Below are 19,204 nucleotides of genomic sequence, written 5' to 3' on the forward strand. Positions count from 1 at the left end.
GGGTGTAATTCGCACGAGGATTGGAACCTGAGGGCTGGGAAGCGCTGCATTTTCCATAGTGAAGAATGGGTTACCCAGCCACATGGCATGGTTACTGGCTTTTATTTTATCAGAAGGCTGAAGCACAAATGGATTAAACATAGAGCAGGCTGGAAAAATGTAAAAAGTTGTTATGAAATTTTCTCTGCTCTAATCAAGTCATGTATCTGTGATGGAGCAAAAGCTATCTGGCAGAGCTGCAGATGGGAACTCAATCACCCTATGCCCAGCTTGCTACTCCTTCAGCTGCAAAGCCATCCTGCTCTGTGCTTTAATAAAATGCCTTGAAATTCTCTCCTTCTTTTAATTCATGTCTGCATGAAAAGAAAAAAAAAAGGACGGAGGTACTGTGAAATTTGGAAGCCATCGGTATTCGTGCAACTTGCAGAAGAAGTAAGGAGGTTCATTTCAGACCTTCAGACAGCCTCCCTTCCCACTGCCTTCTTCCCCCAAAACCAGAAGGCAGTCAGGGCTTGACTCATGGTCTGGGTGATTATTGTAAGTCCCACTTGGGACATACAGCTACGTAGCACGCTAGTGCACTGCGTGCTTTGCCTGCCTCTTATCACTGACTTTTTAAATCCCTGCTCTGTGCTGTGGCCTTTGACTCGGATGGCTAATTAAATCACAGGATGTCTTACATAAGAATTTTTTTGTCTTTTTAAAGGCGTTCTTGGCAAATCAGAGAAATTAAGAATTGAAAGTGTATTTATAGTAATTTTCATGGCAACAGAACAGTAAGTCCAATATTCATATTATGAATATGGCTCAGTATTTATAGCTCTCCAAATATTTACAGAGATAAAGCCTTTAAACATAGCCCCAGCTTTCTGTCTTCAGTAGCAGTTTAAATAAATCTCATTGGGATAGGAGTTAAAATTTAGGGGAAAAGCAACCATTTCTGGTCTAATACCGTCTCACTGGTGTCTATGAACCCCAGAGGTATTTTGCCTGGAGCTGTATTGCCCCTGTCCCGTGTGAGCCAGTGTCCATCTTGACGTGATGGAAAAGCACCTCAAAAGCATTGACCTGTAAGCAGATAAACCCCTGAGGGTGGCTGGGTACCCTGTTGCCCTCGAGCTTACAGGGCCGGGAATTCAGAGCCGTGCAGTTAAGGGCAGAGCTAGTGAGCCACCGAGTGATACTGTGGCATTCAGGGGCCGCGGGGTGTTTTGGGTTTGGGAGAGGTGGCCGGTGGATGCCGTGTCTGGGACGGGCCCTGGTGAGGGCATCGCGCCCGTCCCGCTTGCGCTGACGGCACCTGCCGCGCCCCAGGCTGCCGCGCCAGCCCGGGCTCACCCACCACCGGCAGCGGCGCGGCAGCGCCTGACGAAAGGCAGGTTCACAGGTATAAGCTTGCCCAGGGCATCTGCCTAAGAATATGTAATAAATTCCTGTTGCAGTGCTCCCATGAATATAATTTTTTTTTTTTAAAAAAAAACTCTTACAGGACCATGGGTATGGCTGTCCAAGCGGAAAAGCTGTTAGGGATGCTGAGGGCGAATGTTTGAATGGAAACTGAGTAGACGGAGGGGTTGGGTAGTTTCAGGCAGGGCAGTCCGTTGCGTTGAACTTCCCCCCACCCAAGACCTGGTTTTTAATCCGCCTTTTTCCAGAGCCCCTCTCCCTGGTGTCTGCGTGCATTTACCGAGCTGCGGTTTGAAAGGCTCCCGCCCTCCCGCCTCGCACTGCTGGGGGTCCCACCCCAGTGCCGACGGGGGCAGGCGGCTAGGGCGGAGAGCCCCGGGGAGGTCACCCGTGGCGGCCGTGCCGCAGGACAGGCTGTCCAAGGGAAAGGTTGTCCTCCCGCCAGGGCTGGCGGCGTCCCCGCCTCGGGGAAGTGCGGGGCTGTTCACGAGGAGGAAAACTGCATGCAGGTGGACTGCCTGACGCGGGTGCCAACCTCCATCCCCCCCCCGAGGGAACGACTCTCCCCAGCCCTGTCCTGCCAGCAGGTTTTGGAAGCGCCCGTGGCTGCACCCTGAGAGGCCGCGGTGCGGAGAGGGCTGGCTGCCTCCCGTCGCCTGGAAGAGGGACTGGGGAGTGTGGGGAGGCAGCAAGGACTAGGGGAAGGACACCCCTTCGGGCTCACAGTAGAAGATGGCACGAGAGCAGTAAGGATTTCCCAGTGTCCCGGTGAATAAGGTACCCAAACCGGACAGATTTATTAACTTCTTTGCTGATGGGCATCCCTCTTGTGAGTCTAACAGTTTTAGAAGGAGTGGGACTTGGGTTGGTTTCCAAGTACATGTATTTTTGAGGAGGAAAATCCTTCCTAGAAATAGGGAGCAGCATCTTGTGGCTGTTTAGACAAGGAGATTTCATGGCTGTGCTGAGAGCCAGCAGCCACGAAGGCTGTTTTTGCCTGGATAGAGACGGAAATTACTTGTGAGCCAGTGACTGAGTGTACAGCATCTCTATTACATTAAGATTAATAATTCCTCACACCATATTTGCAGCTGGAAGTTTTATATAGATCTTTATTCATCATGATGTGAACAGCTGCTCTTTCGCTGCACTGTTGAATTAAAGTCCAAGTGGCAGCACTAGAAAGTGCCACATAAAACACACTCCTGCTGTTTTCCATTCACTCCTTCTCCTGTCCAGCTCTCGCCCTCTGCCCAGGCTTAGCCCTTTGCAGGAGCAAGCCATCTTATTTTTATTTGTGGACCATCTCTGAATACATTTGGATCTTAAAACAGAGTTTGAGCGAATCCAAGGAAAATTAGTTTTAGAAAGGAAAAATAAACCTTGAAAGTAGCGCAAAAAACCATAGGAATTCCTGTTACATTTTTATGTGAAGTAAGTGAAGGACTAAGGGGAAGTGGCATGTAGGTTAGGTTGCACAGGGCATAAATTATACACTTTTTTTGGTTAACTGTGTCAGATGAAATTCAGGAGAAGCTATCACAGCCAGAGGGTCACCTCAGCTCCTAAGGAGGTGTTTTATTTTCTGGTTTGTTTGTCTGTGGTTTTTTTTTGTTTTTTTTTTTTTTTGTTTGTTTGTTTGTTTTGTTTGTTTGTTTGTTTTTTGTTGGGGTTTTTTTTGTTGTTGTTGTTGTTGGTGGTGGTGTTTTTGTTTTGTTTTGTTTTGTTTTTTTTTTTTTTTTTTTTTTATTATGAAGTCTGCCTGCTCTGCTGTTTTGAATAAGACACTCCTCTTTTTTTGGCTTGCGCTCTCACCGGAGAACAGAGTGTAAAGGAGCATCAGAGTGGCACCTCCTCCGAAAACTGGCAGCCCCTGTAGGATGCCTGGTTGGGATGATGTGCCTCTCTCTGTCCTGGGTACGCTGAGGCGAGAGAAAGCTGGGAAGAGAGCTGCGGGGCACCGAGCCGTCATGATCCCTCGCCTCAGGGCAGCTGGGCTGTGTTTTACTTCCCTCAAGCCTCCCCTAGCAAAGAGATTCGGTGCCAAAATGGGGTGGAATAGGTGAAGAGGATTTTCCAGGTCTCCCGACCTCACCCTTGGTGCCTTTGCTTCACGTGGCAGTCAGTCATTGCCCGCAAGAACAACTTTTCCTTCTTTCCGTTTAAACCCATGATGTAACGGCTTGCGTCTTCTAGTGCTTCTCTGTGGCTGCTGAAAGGAAATTATTTTTTTCTGAAAAATCAGATTGATGACCCTGTTTTTATGCATGCTTGGTGCTCACAGCTGAAATCAATACCCCAAATGCTGGGGCACTTTCTTTGTTGTTTGGAACAGTTTGAGCGTCAGTTTTGTTTTAAAAAATCAGGACAGCAAGCATGCGCTGGTGTTCTTTTTTCGGAGGCTGCATATTAAGTACATTTTTAAAATGTGACAATTTGTTTCATTTTATCATTCATCATGTGTAGTTACCGTAGCAAAAGAAAGACCTACCGCTTGAGAAAATTAGCACTAAAGCTATTTGGTGTACAGCTCCTGAAGCTCTGCCTTGAAGAGGCAAGCAGCAATTACTTTAAAAATGTAACTATTTTATAGATTTTACCCTTTTTGACCTTTTTGAAATCTTTGAAATTATATTCCGATGTTTGAAAACATTGGAATTACGTTAATGGGGAAAAAATGGAAAGAAGCCCCCTTTCCCCAGACTCGGTGTTTAGTCTCACTAAGGATTCTCACCAGACTGACTCAGCGTATTCATTGAGCAGTTCTAGAAGTGCAGGTGGGACAGATGGATGTGTAAGGCATTGCTCAGCGTAAGCACTGCAGTACTCGCCACAAGCAGCATGGCCATGGGTTACATGGTTGGATAAGAAAATGTAGGTATTGTTCTTACTGTTTTTAGAGGCATAAATGGGTGTATTTACTTGTGTCGTGGTTTGGGCCTGGTTGGCAGCCAACCCCCACAGCTGGTCACCCTCCCTTCCCCCTCCCCACCTGGGAATGGGCACAAGGGGATCAGAGGGGTGAAGGGAGACTCACAGGCTGAGATAAGAACAGTTTAATAATGGCAATAAAACGAGAACAATAACAATGATAGGGGGAAAACAAAAAGAAATATATAACCAGGCAATGTACAGCGTAATTGCTCCCCACCCGCTGACCAACCCCCAGCCCGTTCCCGGCCAGCGACCCCGAGATACCAAGATCCCACAGTCGCAATCCTGGAAATGAGAGAGAGAGAGCGAGCTCCTTCCCAACCACCCCTCCTCTATACAGTGAGCACGACGTTCCATGATATGGAATATTTCACTGGCCAGTTTGGGTCTGGTGCTCTGGCCGTGCTCCCTCCCTGCTCCCTGTGCCCTTGCGCACGGGCAGGACAGGGGGAGTCGGAGAGTCCTTGGAGTCTCGGTAGCAGCTGAAAACACCAGTGTGCTATCAGCATTCTTCTCGTACCAAACCCAAAGCTAAATCCAAAACACAGCACTCATCTAGTCCCTGAAAAGGAATATTAACTCTATTTCAGCCCAAACCAAGACAACTTGTTATCTTTATTATGTGCCAAACGTACAAAGAGCTGGCACACACATTTGTAGCTGCATCACTGATATGGATATTACCTATGGATTTTTTTGGCAGAGGCACATCATTATCATTAAGGATGCAGCCCCTCGTAGCCTGGGGAGCCTCAAGCACAAGCTGCTGACTAGTTTAGAGGGTGAATACTAAACCCCCTGGTCGTGCCCCACTTTGTTATTAGTGGGAACTCTTCCCTGAATGCATTGGGATGGGCTAAGCCCTAAATCAGCCACTACGGTCATTTAACATATTTTCAGAGTCAGAGTCTGGAGGGATGCACTCCTGCAGGGTTTTTACCGCCTTCTCCTGGAACTCCTGATCAGTACACTGAAAAACTCTTCTGTAGTGTGGCTCCCTTTTTCCTGACGGTGTGGGTGGCTGCAGAGGGTGTACCTGGCTGGTGTGTCCCGTCAGAACGGGACCGTTCTTTCGGTGGCCTCCAGGAGCCTCTCCAGGCACAGAGGGCTCCGTGCCATGACAGGTAGCTTTCTGAGCATTTCAGCAGAAGCTTTGGCATGCCAAGAACACAAAGCGCTTGGAAGGGAGCACACAGAATATTTCAGCCGCACTTCTTAAAATAGATGTTGTGGCTTCAATAATAGAAGTTTTCCTCACAGGATCTAGAATAACCACCGATGCTGAAAGAGCGTTTGAGTTATTGGACACGCCGTTTGCAAAAATTCCTTCAAAATTTAGTAACTAGAGCGAGGTTTGGGGAGGTTTGGTTTTGTTTTGGGTTTTTTTTTTTTTTCCCCTAATGCTCATGTTAAAAGCACCTCACTGCCTTCTGCGCATCATTTTTTAAGTCTGTTTAATTCCGATCGCCAAATTTCACAGAGACATAGCAGGCTCACGGTTGGAACCCAGGCAGGCTGGGTACGCTCGCGTCCGTGATAAACCTCAGGTTATCGTCGCTGCGGGACCGAGTCAGACAGAACCTTGCAGTCGGGTGGTGGCTGCCAGGGGTGAAGCAGCGCAGTTTCCCGCCCGTTTTGCTGGCTGCCAGAGGAAGACGCCCGGCATTCAGCACCGCCGGCGCCGGGACGCGCGGAAACCTTCAGCCCCGGTGCACGGCGCGTCCGCCCGGGGAGAGGCTGGGGTTTGCTTTGGCAGCCTGCGCCGAGGTGAGCGGCAATCTGCTGGTGAGAACCGAGAGGTGTTGGTGGGAGAGGGCGTTGGGAAAGCGGTGACGGAGAGGTGTGGGAATCCCAGGGGAAGCTTGGCGCGGCGGAGCCGTCGCCCGGCCGGCGCAGCCTTTCCCTGCGCATCTTGCGTAAGACCATGTAAGGTGGCAAAGAGCTTAACTGTGATCGGTCCTGTTCTGCTGTTAATTACCAGTGACTGCATCGCTTTTGATAGAATTAGAGGAGTGCAAAACAAGCCCACAATTAAGTCTGATTTTGATCTTAGCATCTTCAGACAATGTAAATGCAAGTGTAATTTGAGACCAGTTCAAATATTTTTAACAGTGTTGCTCAAAAAGGGAAAGAGCAAAGTAGTCAGTGGTTGGTCAGAACAAGAGAATACGACCTACTTTCATTTGAAAACCAAAAATACTGGCCACAGAGGTCTTGCCTGCATACTTCAGTCCTGCCTGCATATATGTATTTCCTTTGTTCTAAACCGGGTGACTGCTGTATCCTCACCTTTATTTGGGGAGGAAAACTCATTCCAAAACGTTGTGCACCTGATCCTTATTTGCAGCTAAGTCCTCTTACACTTCCACAGCAGGGGAAAGTACAAGTCTTTCCACTTGGATATACGTATCGCCAAGCAAAGCATGCTTGGTAGGAAAGGCACATCCTTTATTGTGAATGCCACAGCGGAGAGCAGCCTTTGCTACCCCCTACTCAGCTGCTGAGTTATTAAGAGAAGAGCTTCGGACTGTGTTACACAGAGGAAAGATAAAAATAGGGTGTCTGACGCATGCATCCCATGTCGCACACCAGGAAACAGAATCGCTGTACCACTGAGTACAGTATTCCAGAGCATGCCTGGAAAATATGCATGGATGTGAACGCGCGAGATCTTTCCTCACCGAGAAAAATACTCAGTCCCCCTTCTCCCCCACCCCATTTTAGATCTGTCGTGTTCAACATTCCCTTTACCTGTTGACAGACCTAACAGCCTCGAGTACCACAGCTCTGCCTCCACTGCCACCGCCCCTCTCCTTGTCTCGCTGGACGATGTGACAGGAATACCGCTCTCCTACATTTTGAGGGAGCTGCAGAATATTCTCGCTGTGCCCAGCTGAGAGTAAGCAAAATCTTGCCCATTCCCCAGACACCTGCAGCACACCGAAAACTCCCAAAGCTCAGCGCTGTCTCTCACAGAAATTGTGCACTGGGTGCGTAGTCTAAAATTAGTCACCTACAGTATGTGCAGCTTTAAATGTTAATCCTTGCATCGTTTTCTTTTATTGCTTCTGTTGGCATACGCGATTGTGTGACATAATATAAAAGTAAATAATGTGATGCAATGGGTAAAACTCAGAGAGAAATACATGTCGGAGATCAGATGCCTCCTACTGCAGAATACGACATAAAACTTACAGTGACACGAGTGCAGATTTTGCCTGCTTCGAGGACAGCAAAATCAACCGTGTAGTGATTACTTTAGCCTTTCTGGATGTTTCTGACACTTCCCAGCTCATGAAAACTCATGTTTGTTCAGTGCTGTAGACACTACTTGTCTTCAGGTGCAGAAGAAGCTGTCGGGGAGTAAGTAACTGTGGGTAACGGATCCAAAGCAAAGCCCAGCATGGCTGTACAACGGGGCCTTTAAAAAAACCCTGAAAATTTAGTTTAAAGATCATGAACCTTAGAAAACAATGCAAAACATGCATCTGAGATCTTATTATTTATTTTCCAGCATGTGAACACTTCTCAGGGGAGGGCAGGTACGCAAAGCTGAGGACATTGGGTGTTCTGTTGCCTCCTGGTAGGAAACCTGTGGGAAAAACACAAGCTGAGACTCAGCAGTAGGTTATGAGATATGGCAGCAGCCAAGTTCAGATTTAAAGATAAAGCCTGAAATAGCAGAACCCAATGCAAGACCAACATTTTTTGACCCCTTCGCCCAGATTCAGTAAAACATATGGGTACCTCAGTGTGCGATTTTGCTTTTGCTGAATTGAGGTTTGAGTTACTCGCTAGTCTATTTTTACCTTTTAAGCAGCCTTGTAATTCAATATGTGTTTGTTTTAATTTTACACTCTCCATAAAAAGCACCGTCCGTGGTGAGTAGGAGAAGTGACCGCTGGTAATGCATAGAAATTTAATTGGCTGGTGTGTCACACTGTCTTACTTCTCCCCCCCTGCAAACCTGCGTGCCGCTCTCCATCCAAAACACCCTGGGATGCCTCGCGTCTCCTCCGTCACCTCGGCTTTGCCGCTGAGGCTCCAGAGATGCCGAGGCGGGGTGAGATCAGCTGGGGCCGAATCCAGGTCACCCCGCCGGCCCCGCTGGCGTGCCGGTGCCAGCGGCGAGCGGCCCGGGCTGCGAGCTGGTGGGGCCGGGGCGCCGAGGAGGAGGAGGAGGAGGAGGAGGACGGTGCCTTCCTCGCAGTGGCCGGCTGTGCCTCACGGCACGGTTTTAAAGCCGGAGAGCCCTCTTTTTTTTCAGCGGAACGCGAGCGTTGGCATCGAGGGTGGTGGGAGGTGGGTGTTGGTGGGGGGGCCGAACCGAGACGTGCGGCGGCCGGCACCCTGCTGAAGGCAGCGTGCGAGCTCGGCTCTGCTTTTCTCTCTCCGCCGTTTGCCCAGTACCGCAGATTTTCAAACCACCGCTAACATGTTTTCAATTTGACAACGCTGATATGGAAACCACCCCCCCCCTCACCCCCCCCCCCCCCCCCCCCCCCATATCATATCCCAACCCCCCGGCTCTGAGCTGCCTTCATGCGGTGTCTCAGCAATGCAGAGCTGAGAAAATACTGTAGTGCTGGAAATGAGCCTCCTCCTCCTGTCCCTGTGTCCTTCCAGCATCCCTGCGCTTTCAGTAAGGATGTAAAAACTGCTACCACCAAATAAAACAAATCAAAGTGCTTCTGTTTTCCTCTTGGCTCTTCTGACCAAAGCGTGGGGTGAAGAATCTGCACTACGCCCGATTAGTGATGGAAGACGTGCCTAGGCACAACGTCCTTCCTTGCTCGTGCAGTGGTCACCGTCATCCCTGAAGCACTGCCATTGTGCATTCCTGTTGCCATCAGCGTGTTCGATAGCAGTGGGACGGCTTCGTGCCCATGTTTGCACTCACCAGAATTTTGCAGTGCTCAAGGAGCAAAAGTGACTCAAGATTGTTGTCCTTAATAGCATTCCTACTGTCAGATGGTAAAATACCCTGGAGAGATAGGCCTTATGTTATTATGAAGCCACAAATTACTTTTTAAGATTTAAGGAGAGTGAAAGCAAGCAAAACACAAATGTCAACAACATTTGATACAGGTTTCACCACTTGCTTTCGGCTTTATTTGGCTTTGAACTTGCACGCACCGTAAATTAAAAATGTTGCCTCTTACCAAATTACGATCAGTGGTCTGATTTTGATCTACCAGTTTTAGTGATGGTAGGTAACCCGTGCCCAAACCCGCCTGAACCATTGGCAGGGGAAGCGAAACCTCCAACAAAGTGGGTGGGTTTGCTCCGTGATGGCACGTCTCCTGGAACAGCCCACCTTGCCCCCGCTCCTCTCGCCTGTAGTTGCTGCGTCCTCCTTTCCCTTGAGACACGGCGTCACAGCTAACTGCTGCAAGATAACTATTTTTGTGAGACTCATCTCCCAGCGTCGGGCGGCAGTGTTAAGCAGGGGTTGGAGCTCTCTGGGGACAGGTCCACCCGTGGTCTCCTTCGCGCCCGCATGAACCTGGAACAGTTTCTTCAGGAGATGGTGGGGATGAGGGCAGACTGCTCCTGCTCCGTCCCCAGCCTGGGGCAGAAATAACTCCTGTTGTCATCAGAGCGGTCACTGTAACGTGGATGAGGTTCAAGTCAGGCCCGGTAGCTTCAATGAGATTTTTGTGCGATTATAGCAAGAATTTGACACACGTGGTGAGCTACTAGTGTGTATATGTGATCTGTCTCCATGATGTCCCAGGAGGTATTTACCAGCATAAAAATCAGTTAATGAGGGGACGTGTCACGAGCAGCAGCCTGCTGCTGCGCAAGGGGTGACCCGGGAAGCTCAGGGACGGATGAGCTGTGTCTGTCCCACTTGCAAACTCCATCGATTTTGCCATCCTCGGTACTGGGAGGGAGCATTGACTTCGTTTAAGGTTTTTTTGCTGAATGCCACAGCAGAATTTATGCAAAATTTTCTGTGGATGTAGCAGGAGTGCTCAAAAGCTCACCCCATCTAAAGTGCCTCGGGTCCTTAACGATAACGAGACGTTTTCTGAGTGCACCTTTTTATTGTACCAATATTACGTTACAGGAAAAATGGAAGGAGGGAACTTAACACATAGCACCTGTCACAAGTTCTCTCCTTGAGTTAGGCTCTCCTGCTTATAAAAATTTAATTGATTCCTAGCAGTTTATGTGCATGGTGCTCAGTGGGTGTTTTCTGTTCTCTTGCCAGCTACACGGTTACTTAGAAAGCGAGCCGCTCACGCTACAGCTGTTCATTGGGACTGCAGACGACCGCCTGCTGCGACCCCATGCTTTCTACCAGGTTCATCGAATCACCGGGAAGACCGTTTCCACCACCAGCCACGAAACAATACTTTCCAACACCAAAGTCCTGGAAATTCCACTTCTTCCAGAGAATAACATGAGAGCAATGTAAGATGCAGGCACTGTACCTGACTCCTAGCAGTTCCCTCTCAGTCGCCTCACTTGCTGTGTTGTTTCGGGGGTTTTTTTTGTATCCAGTTTTCCTATCTTTTTTTTTTTTTTTTTTTTAAAAGTCCTCCCTGTAATAGTAAGTTTTCACAACTTTCCCAGGAGAAATTGCCCCTCATCAGTTTAACAACAAAATGAACTTCACAAATATTTATGACAACTGATTGCTTTCATTCTAGAGTTTCAGCCAATGTGCTTATTTGCCATTTAAAATAAGTACTCAGTTACCAAGCTGTAAATATCTCCTACCTCAGCTCCTGCATTTAGTTTCTAAATATGACACCTCTGGCTCCTCTACACACTAGCACAAGGAACAGGGCCTATTAAAATTTATCTTTGGATGTCAAAGGAAACTCTTAGAGAGCATTTCCAAGTACCCTAGTGGTTTTTTGAGACAGATAAAACCACTCTTGTTACATAATAAAAATCAACATTTTTCATGGCATTTGTTTAGAAGCAGAGCTGCTAGAACCAAGGAGTAAAGGTGATAGAGTTTACAGACTGGAGTTGTTAAACCGGGGTAAGTTTAGCCCTATGCAGAAATGCAGACACGGATGTCTTAGGATCTCTGAATTAGTAGGGGTCTGAGTGATAACTAAGTGCCCTGTTAACACGCAGTTAAATCTCATAACAGGATTCTATATAAAGGTTCAAATACCCCACTGTGGATGAGACACACATGAGATCCTCCACATGATTTAATCGCATCCTCCCTGCTCTCCTCGTTCAAACGATCCTAGCCCTTATCTGAGTTGCCTCCCGCCTCGCTCAGATGATCCTAACCCTTATCTGAGGTGTCTGCCTTGAGAGGAATTTGTGCGTGCTTGCGTGCATGTACAGCTCTCAGTGTGTGTATGGATATGAGTGTATTCTGATTTATATATAGATGCACGCACCTTTGTGTGTATGTATAGGGAGACAGAAAGATAAGGAGGTAGGTAGACAGAAAGCACGCAAGAAATCCTGGCCTCAACAAACCAGGTATCCCAGGAAAATCCTAGAGAGCTTACTAAAATTGCAATTTCACTCCTTGCTATTCACACAGTTCTCTGAACCTTAACGAAGTGAGAAAATGGTATCAGACACCTGAAGTCCTTCCTCATGTAGTGGTTATTAGAAGCTGTTTTGCAATGTCATGTACAACATGCCCCCGGAGTGCCTCATGTAAACAGAAGAGCTAGAATGTGTTTGGCTGCATTGCCAGCTGGGCTTAGGGTGATCACTCAAGACCTGAGGACCTCTGTCAGTGCATTGTGTTAAAAGTCATGACAAGCCTGCAAAATTATTGGCCCCATTTGCTGTCATTGTAAGCTGGCATGACTCCCATTGAGGTTATTAAAATTTCACCGATTTGCACCCACGCGATATTTATTTGGTCCTTTATTTATCCAGTTTTAATCACATTTTTGGCCATCTGGGAACACTGTTACTGTTTCAATCATCTTTCTCCCCAGAATAAAGGTAGTTACACTGTTTGGGAGCCAAGCTGAATATTTTTGTGACGTGTGCCAGATGGTAGTAGAGCTCTCTCAAGAATCACAAACAATGCTTTGGCATATATCAGCCTTACACATCAGTAGTCTAAAACCTCATGTAGCACTAACAACAAGTTGAAATTTGGAGCCAAGGACTTTTCTCACACATATTTGGTGTATTCAGACCTTGATTCAATGAAACGTTGAAGCTCATCTGCACGTTTAAACTTTTGCACATTTAGCTACTCCTGGTGACTTCAGATTTCAATGTCCATGACTTTACAAGCTTGAATTTAAATGCTTTTTCTCCTGTGAATTTTATTGGCTCTAAACTAATAGTCATGAAGTACTTCTTATTTATTTTACAAGTGTTGCTATAAGAGAGACAATATTGAAAAGCACACCGTTTCTTCTGTATCTTCCATACCTTTGTGTAGAATTTTGACGTGGGTACAAATATTTCATAATTCCTATGGCTTCGCCTGCTAATATGTGCTGTTGAGAAGCTTTAATACTTTCATTAGTTTCTTGGATCGTATCAGCAAGGGCCTTTTTGTAATTCTGAAATCCATACTTTAGAAAAAATGCAGATCAAAACTGTGCTGCCATAGTTCTTGTTTGCAGTTTGCTTCAGAACAGAGCTTCAAAGGTCTGGAGGGGGAATTAAACTCTATGAGTGCAAAATAAAATTAAACTATGCATATTCAATGTAATAAAATGCATGCCAGAGACCAGTACCCAGAAGAAATTGCTATACAGGCTTTGTAGTCATGGCCAAAGCAGAGGTATTTTTGCAGTGGATTTTTGAGTGTGTATGTTTATATATCTTTTGTTCTGGGACCTTCCTCTATTGAAAGCTGCTTTGACAAAAGTCCTGACTTGTAAACTCATCCAGGAGAAAACCAAAGTTAAAAAAAAAAAAAAAGAGAGAGAGGTCAGAAGTAGTGATAGTTCTGTCTGACAAAAAGCACGTTTTTCCCTAACATGGAGGGAGGACTCATGGGCTTAGGTTTTTTTCATGCAGAGCTTCAGCTTGGGAATATTTCCAATTTACTCAAATACAAACACATTGACAGTAGAATTGAACTCAGAGAGAGCTGTGCTCATTAATAACCATTTTCAGGACTTTGCCCTCGGATAAAAATCATGTCAGATTTTTCTCCAAATTAGCTATAACAAGTGAAATCATAAGCGAGCTTGTATTCTAGGTCAGTAACACCTTGTGCGCTACTGTCTCACCCCTTGACTTTTCTCATCTCGCCATTTCTTTGGGCTTTGGTTAATCTGTACGTTCCATCCTTGCAGGATGTGTTGGGGAGGAAGGATCTTTAGATTTTCTTCCTCTGGGAAATGAAGTAACATCCTAAATTTGTGTGCTCAACAGCAGCTACTATCTGTTACTACAGATAGCCCCAACTTGGCTACTTGTGAATGCATGTACTAGGCTTAACAAAGTCTGCTGCGTTCAGCCTGGTCGTTGGGTCGTGTCTGACTCAGATTTTTAAGAAGGATGTACAGGAGAGAGGGAAGGTATTGCAAGCTAACGGGTCTTCCTGAACCCTGCTTGAAATGAACTGAATTGCTCTGTGTTGCCTTTTGGATAGCATTGACTGTGCTGGGATATTAAAGCTCCGAAACTCTGACATTGAGCTGCGCAAGGGAGAGACGGACATCGGTCGGAAGAACACGCGCGTGCGGCTGGTCTTCAGGGTTCACATCCCACAGGCCAATGGCAGGACCCTCTCCTTGCAAGTAGCCTCCAACCCCATCGAGTGCTGTGAGTAGCAACAAACATCCTTCTCTTGCTGGGTATTGGGCCACCCCACACGCACTCTTCGTTCACCGACATGCTGTACATTGGTTGTGCTTTACCTGTCTGGTTGGTGAGCCTCAGTCAGCTTCCCAAAAGCACCTGGTTTACACTGAAGACAAAATAGCCATGTCTTAGGAAAAAAATGCATAGCTCTGTGCATTGATTTCTATAGGAAAGAACACACTTAAAACAAAAGTAGAGTGCACCTAAGCTAACAGTAGACCTGGGAGTGACGATGTGTTTTTATTTTTTGGTGACTCCCTGTCACACAAGTAACTACTGTAGGAGTTTTGGAAGACACCTATCGTGTCCTTTTCACACTCTGTCTCCCCATCATAAAGCAAAAACCAGCAAACAAAACACCCAACCCCTTTGATGAGGAGCTAGCAGTATACTAGAGGTGACACACTGGCAGAATCTGCCTGCAGCTTCAAAAAACCTCCAGAAACCAGCTTTCCGCACTGGGGTCTCTTTGATTGAACACACTGCTTTTTATCAGATACACTGGGGCACCCTCCAAAGGCACCCATATCATTCTTGCTCTGTAAGCCTCAGCAGCTTCCCCACGCAAAACAAAACCTATTTGCTCTGTGTAGCTTCAGCACTCCAGTACAAACGGTAGAAATTGAATTTCAGTCTAGCTAATTTGGTCGGCTGGATGGACTGAAACAGTTTTTTAAGGTTTTGTTGGATTCCACGAAGTGACTCTTTCTGATGCCGACACGGTAGGGAGTAACAACATCCGGCGGGTATGTGGGGGGTGAGCTCTAGGGGTGGGGAGAAGAGGGGATGGGGAGGAAGGCTCGACCATTCCTATCTCCGTGCATGCTGGAGGGTCCTGTCGGTGCTTGTCCCTGTGTCGCTGCCAGGCTGGAGTCCCACACAATGTGTCTGGCAGGTCCTGGAGCGTGTCGGCGTTTGATCTTTCGGAAGCGTGGTGCTTTTTCAGGGGTTGTTAATAGAGGGGTTGCAGGAAGGAGCATCCCTGCATTCCTCTTGCAAAAGCAGCGGCACTGGTGACAGACTTTCAGAGCAGTGACTACTCCATCCTCTTGCTTAGGGTAGCACCGCTGCTGCTCTGGTAGCCCGAGTCTGCAGGAGAGGCAGGAGTTGTAGGAAAGGGCAGTGCTGTTAGACCAGCAGTGCTAGTTTCTCTCCTTCACTGTCATTCATTTAAATAAACAAATGAGCATTGGCACTGGGAAGGGAGTTACATTAAGATAAGTCTGTGTTACTAATGAAGAATAGCAGAGCCTTCTTACCTATAGCAGGTAGACTGGCATAAAGCCCTGTCTTCTGTCCAGAATATGTATGAGGTGAGTAATTTCCCTTGTTTCTTATTCAAGGGCAAGTTCTAGGCTCACAGTCAAAGCAAAAAATGTGAGGAGTCATAGTTTCATCCTACTCCTGTATGAGAGCTTTTCAGTTGCTATATAGCAAGATGAGGCACAGTTTGAGCACATCCTGAGCTGGTTTGTGCAAAGGCGGCAGGCTCGGGAAGCCACTAAATATGAAGCCAATTGGATTTGCATCAGTGAATTGCAGTGTTGAGGGTTGCGTAATGAGCAAAAGTGTGGTACGTGCCTCCTGAAAGGAGCGGAAAACAGGAGAAAAAAAATAAGTGCTAGTGTTATTTCCAGTGCAGAATGTGGAATAAGCGGGTGCCAAAAACTTCATGCATCTCTTAGTGCATGTGACACAAGGAGGAACCATGTAATCTGGATAAAATGTCACGTCATCCCTTGAAGCACAGCCACGCTCGCTTCGTGTCCCAGTTGGGGGGGAATAAAATATGTGCCACGAGAATACCGGATTCTGTTTGCAGGGATCCACGTGTGCTTTGGCACTCAGGTTGTGGTGGAAATGGGCTCTCTAAACCGTGAGCTTCTGCTGGACCGCGAGGCCCATGGCTGCTGCTGCGGCGGCGGCGAGACAGCTTGCAGAACTGACAGTACAGTCTGTAATGGCTGACACACATTTTGGACATGTATGGTCTTCTTGTCAGGTGTGCCTTGTAAAAGGCATATATGTTACAGATAATGTAAGAGAAAATTATTAAAATAAACAAATTTCAATAAAAATATACTTTTTGATACAGTACAGATCAAGCTGAGTTTTAAAACCACTTGTTCTTTGTGAGCCTTTTGGATCTGTACTGCTGTGTTGGATAACCCTGTTATTTATGATCAAGGCGCTTGAAAACCAACCACATTTCCTGCAAACCTTCTGACCTTTCTTTGTTTCTATATCAAACTCAGCTTATCTTGTGAGGGTAAACATTAAGTAACTTACTAATGCAGTACTTCTTTATTTGTGTGTGTGTGTGTGTGTTTGCTTTTTTGTTTGTTTGTTTTGTCTTCTTTATAACTCTCCAGCTCAGAGATCTGCCCAAGAACTGCCTCTGGTGGAGAAGCAAAGCACTGACAGCTTTCCTGTTATTGGTGGGAAAAAAATGATACTGACTGGCCATAACTTTCTGCAAGACTCTAAAGTCATCTTTGTGGAGAAAGCACCAGGTATGTCTTTTCAATCTAGACTCCGGTCTGCCTTTCTTCCCTCATTTTAAAATCTCAGCCAAATGATGAAAGCATAAATAAGGTAATGACATTTTCTTCTGCACCTAATATGTTTTCCATGTCGCTGGGCAAAGCTGTGAAAGTGATCTGAGCCGTTCCTAACGCTGAGATTTCACACTGTAGCAGGTGTAGTTACAGGTAGACAATAGTGACATTGAAAGTCAACGTTTGGCATTTGTTTTTGTAGCAAACCATGGCTGTACTGGTCAGGACCCTCACCCGGTGCTGCTCGGGCGATGCATTGGTGGTGGGACTGGTCCTCGGGGAAGGGTCCCGGGCTGGGCTGAAACAGGGCGAGCAGGACGGGGTGGGAGCTGGGGCCGGAGCAGGAGGTGTCTGCAGGAGCGATGTGTCGCAGGGTGACAATGCGTAACACACGCGAGCGCAGGAAAAGGCAGTGGGAGCGGAGCTGTGAGTCAAAGTCAGGCTCTGAAATGAGATCGTTCAGGGTAGTTTTGAGCCTTGTTTTGGAAAGGGTTTCCGTGGCGCTGGCACAAGCCACGGATTCCTCAGCTGCTGGCTGAAAACCCACCCCCCACCCCCCCTGAACTTTAAACAGGCTTGGGCTCTCCTCATGCCGCCAGCGCTGGCTTGGATGCTGCGCCCGTTTAACCCTCCATGTCCACGAGGTTCCCGCACCGGGGCCGCGGGAGGGGCTGGCGGGGAGAGCAGGGGAGGCTCTGGAGGTAAAGCCATCCGCCTCTTGGGACTCAGTGGGCGCAGGGGAAGAGCAGAAGACTTCCCTGAAGTTCCCTGGCGGAGTCCTGGGTCGGTGAGGTTTAAGTCACCAAAAGTACACGTGGGGTGGAGGTAACGCGCTGGCCCCTCGGTGGGAGCCGGTCAGCACCGTTCCTGTGACCCCCAAGACCCTCAAGTACCGCACCGCGTGTGCTGGGCTGTGGTCATGACAAGAGCAGAACACCCTTTTTTTTTTTTTGTTTAAAAAAAAGGTGGTACCGCAATTAAAAAAACACTTCGCATGGCACGAGGGGAGGGAAGAACGTGACTGTGTCCTTTATAGTCAAACTTCCTTTGCTGCACAGAAGCGGGTTAGTGTGACATGTCAGGAACAAAGTCCTCGATCTGTCTCATTACAGGAAGGAAACCATGTTAAAGGGTGCTTTCCTTCACATTTATTTTCTCTCTTCTTCCTTTATTGAGTTGGACAAATTTTGAAGTATCGCATCCCAAAGAATTATGATGGTGATGCCACTCGCCCACCAGCAGGTACTGCAGTGTGGATTTGGAGACCGTCTCCCTTAGCATTAAGTACACAAAAGCAGGATGTTCACTGTATAGCCTTAAATTACAAAAATGCAAAACGGGGCCAGCCTTGTACTTCTTAACCAGACAGATACCTCCCTGGTGCAAAAGGAATTTGAGGCTGCACAAAGACAGCATACAGGTAGAAAATAACTTATGTAAGCGCCATTTTTTAAACATTGTGAGAGATGAAGGAGTGTACTTCAGCACACCAGGTGTGCTGATGAGGAAGAAAATGGTCAAAAGGCCTTGCTTGTCACCCTGAAAAATTCCTGGGGTGAACTCTTAAGAGTGCACGGGTTGACAGGATGGACCAGTGCAGGAGTGTCTCTTCGAAGTGAAAGCACCACAGGAGACCCCCTGCTGCGCTCTTCCCCCTGGCATGGGGCAGGGGGCAACGGTGCTGGAGTCAGTCAGTGAGCTGCTGTCATTGAAGAGTAATCAAGATCATTAATTCCATACTGAAAGATCTGATCTGAAACTGCCCTGCCTGGTTTTAATTGACTCACAGTAGATTTGGGGCGGCTGCAGGGCTGTCCTGTCTTGTGGAGGTACACTGCAGGGACCAAGCCTTTAAAGCTGGGAGTGCTCAGCATCTCCAGGAGCTGCAGTCACTGTCGCTCCGAACGGCACACGAAAAGCAAAGTTGCCAGCTGATCTAGGCCGAGCAATTTCTAGGGTTTCTGTGGTGAGTTGTGTGCTACGTTGCCTAACGCAGTTCCACGCATTGGGAGCAAGCAAGTGCCATGCATCCTTCTCTTAGAGGCAGACTGCTCCAGCTCACTTTTTAAGCAGAGCCGCTGTATTTAATGTCAAATGAACAAGCATTACCAGCCTTCACTTGGTTAAATCAGCACACGGTGTTTCTTTCCCTTTCAGCTCTTGCACATCTATGGAAGTAGGTCAAGAGAGGGAACACCAGCATAGTTTGTCTGCCTCTTAGAAAGCTGGTTATGAACTTTTGTGATTAGCTGGAGACACTCATTAGTTTGCTGCTTTTGTTTTTGAATTCGAAATGTTAGTCACGTTCCTAGTGGGTAGCAGCCAAACACAGCTATTACAAAGTAATAGGTCACAGGAATCACTGAACTCATAAAGAGAACGTATCTTTTACATAAAATTTAAATATGATATTACGTGAGCTCATGCCTTCAGTCCTCACGCGGGCAGAGTCCCCAGGCCAGGAGGCAGTCTCCAGGAGCTCATCTAATTCGTGCTAGTCTGCATACTTAATTGGTTAACGCAAAGAGTTTGAG

General features: G+C 47.2%; 1 protein-coding gene across 7 annotated transcripts in view; it reads left to right on the forward strand.

Moving 5' to 3' along the window:
- Positions 1-19,204, forward strand: part of NFATC1 (nuclear factor of activated T cells 1) — a 113,553-nt gene that overhangs the window by 34,083 nt on the left and 60,266 nt on the right. For all 7 annotated transcript variants that reach the window (XM_042806845.1, XM_042806847.1, XM_042806849.1 and 4 more), the window contains exons 4-6: positions 10,559-10,761; positions 13,901-14,073; positions 16,485-16,625. In XM_042806845.1, the coding sequence (XP_042662779.1) occupies positions 10,559-10,761; positions 13,901-14,073; positions 16,485-16,625 (517 nt within the window). The remainder of the gene's footprint in view (positions 1-10,558; positions 10,762-13,900; positions 14,074-16,484; positions 16,626-19,204) is intronic.

Source organism: Tyto alba, unplaced genomic scaffold (genome assembly GCF_018691265.1).
Source record: "Tyto alba isolate M040663 unplaced genomic scaffold, T.alba_DEE_v4.0 Super-Scaffold_48, whole genome shotgun sequence".
Taxonomy (NCBI): Eukaryota; Metazoa; Chordata; class Aves; order Strigiformes; family Tytonidae; genus Tyto; species Tyto alba.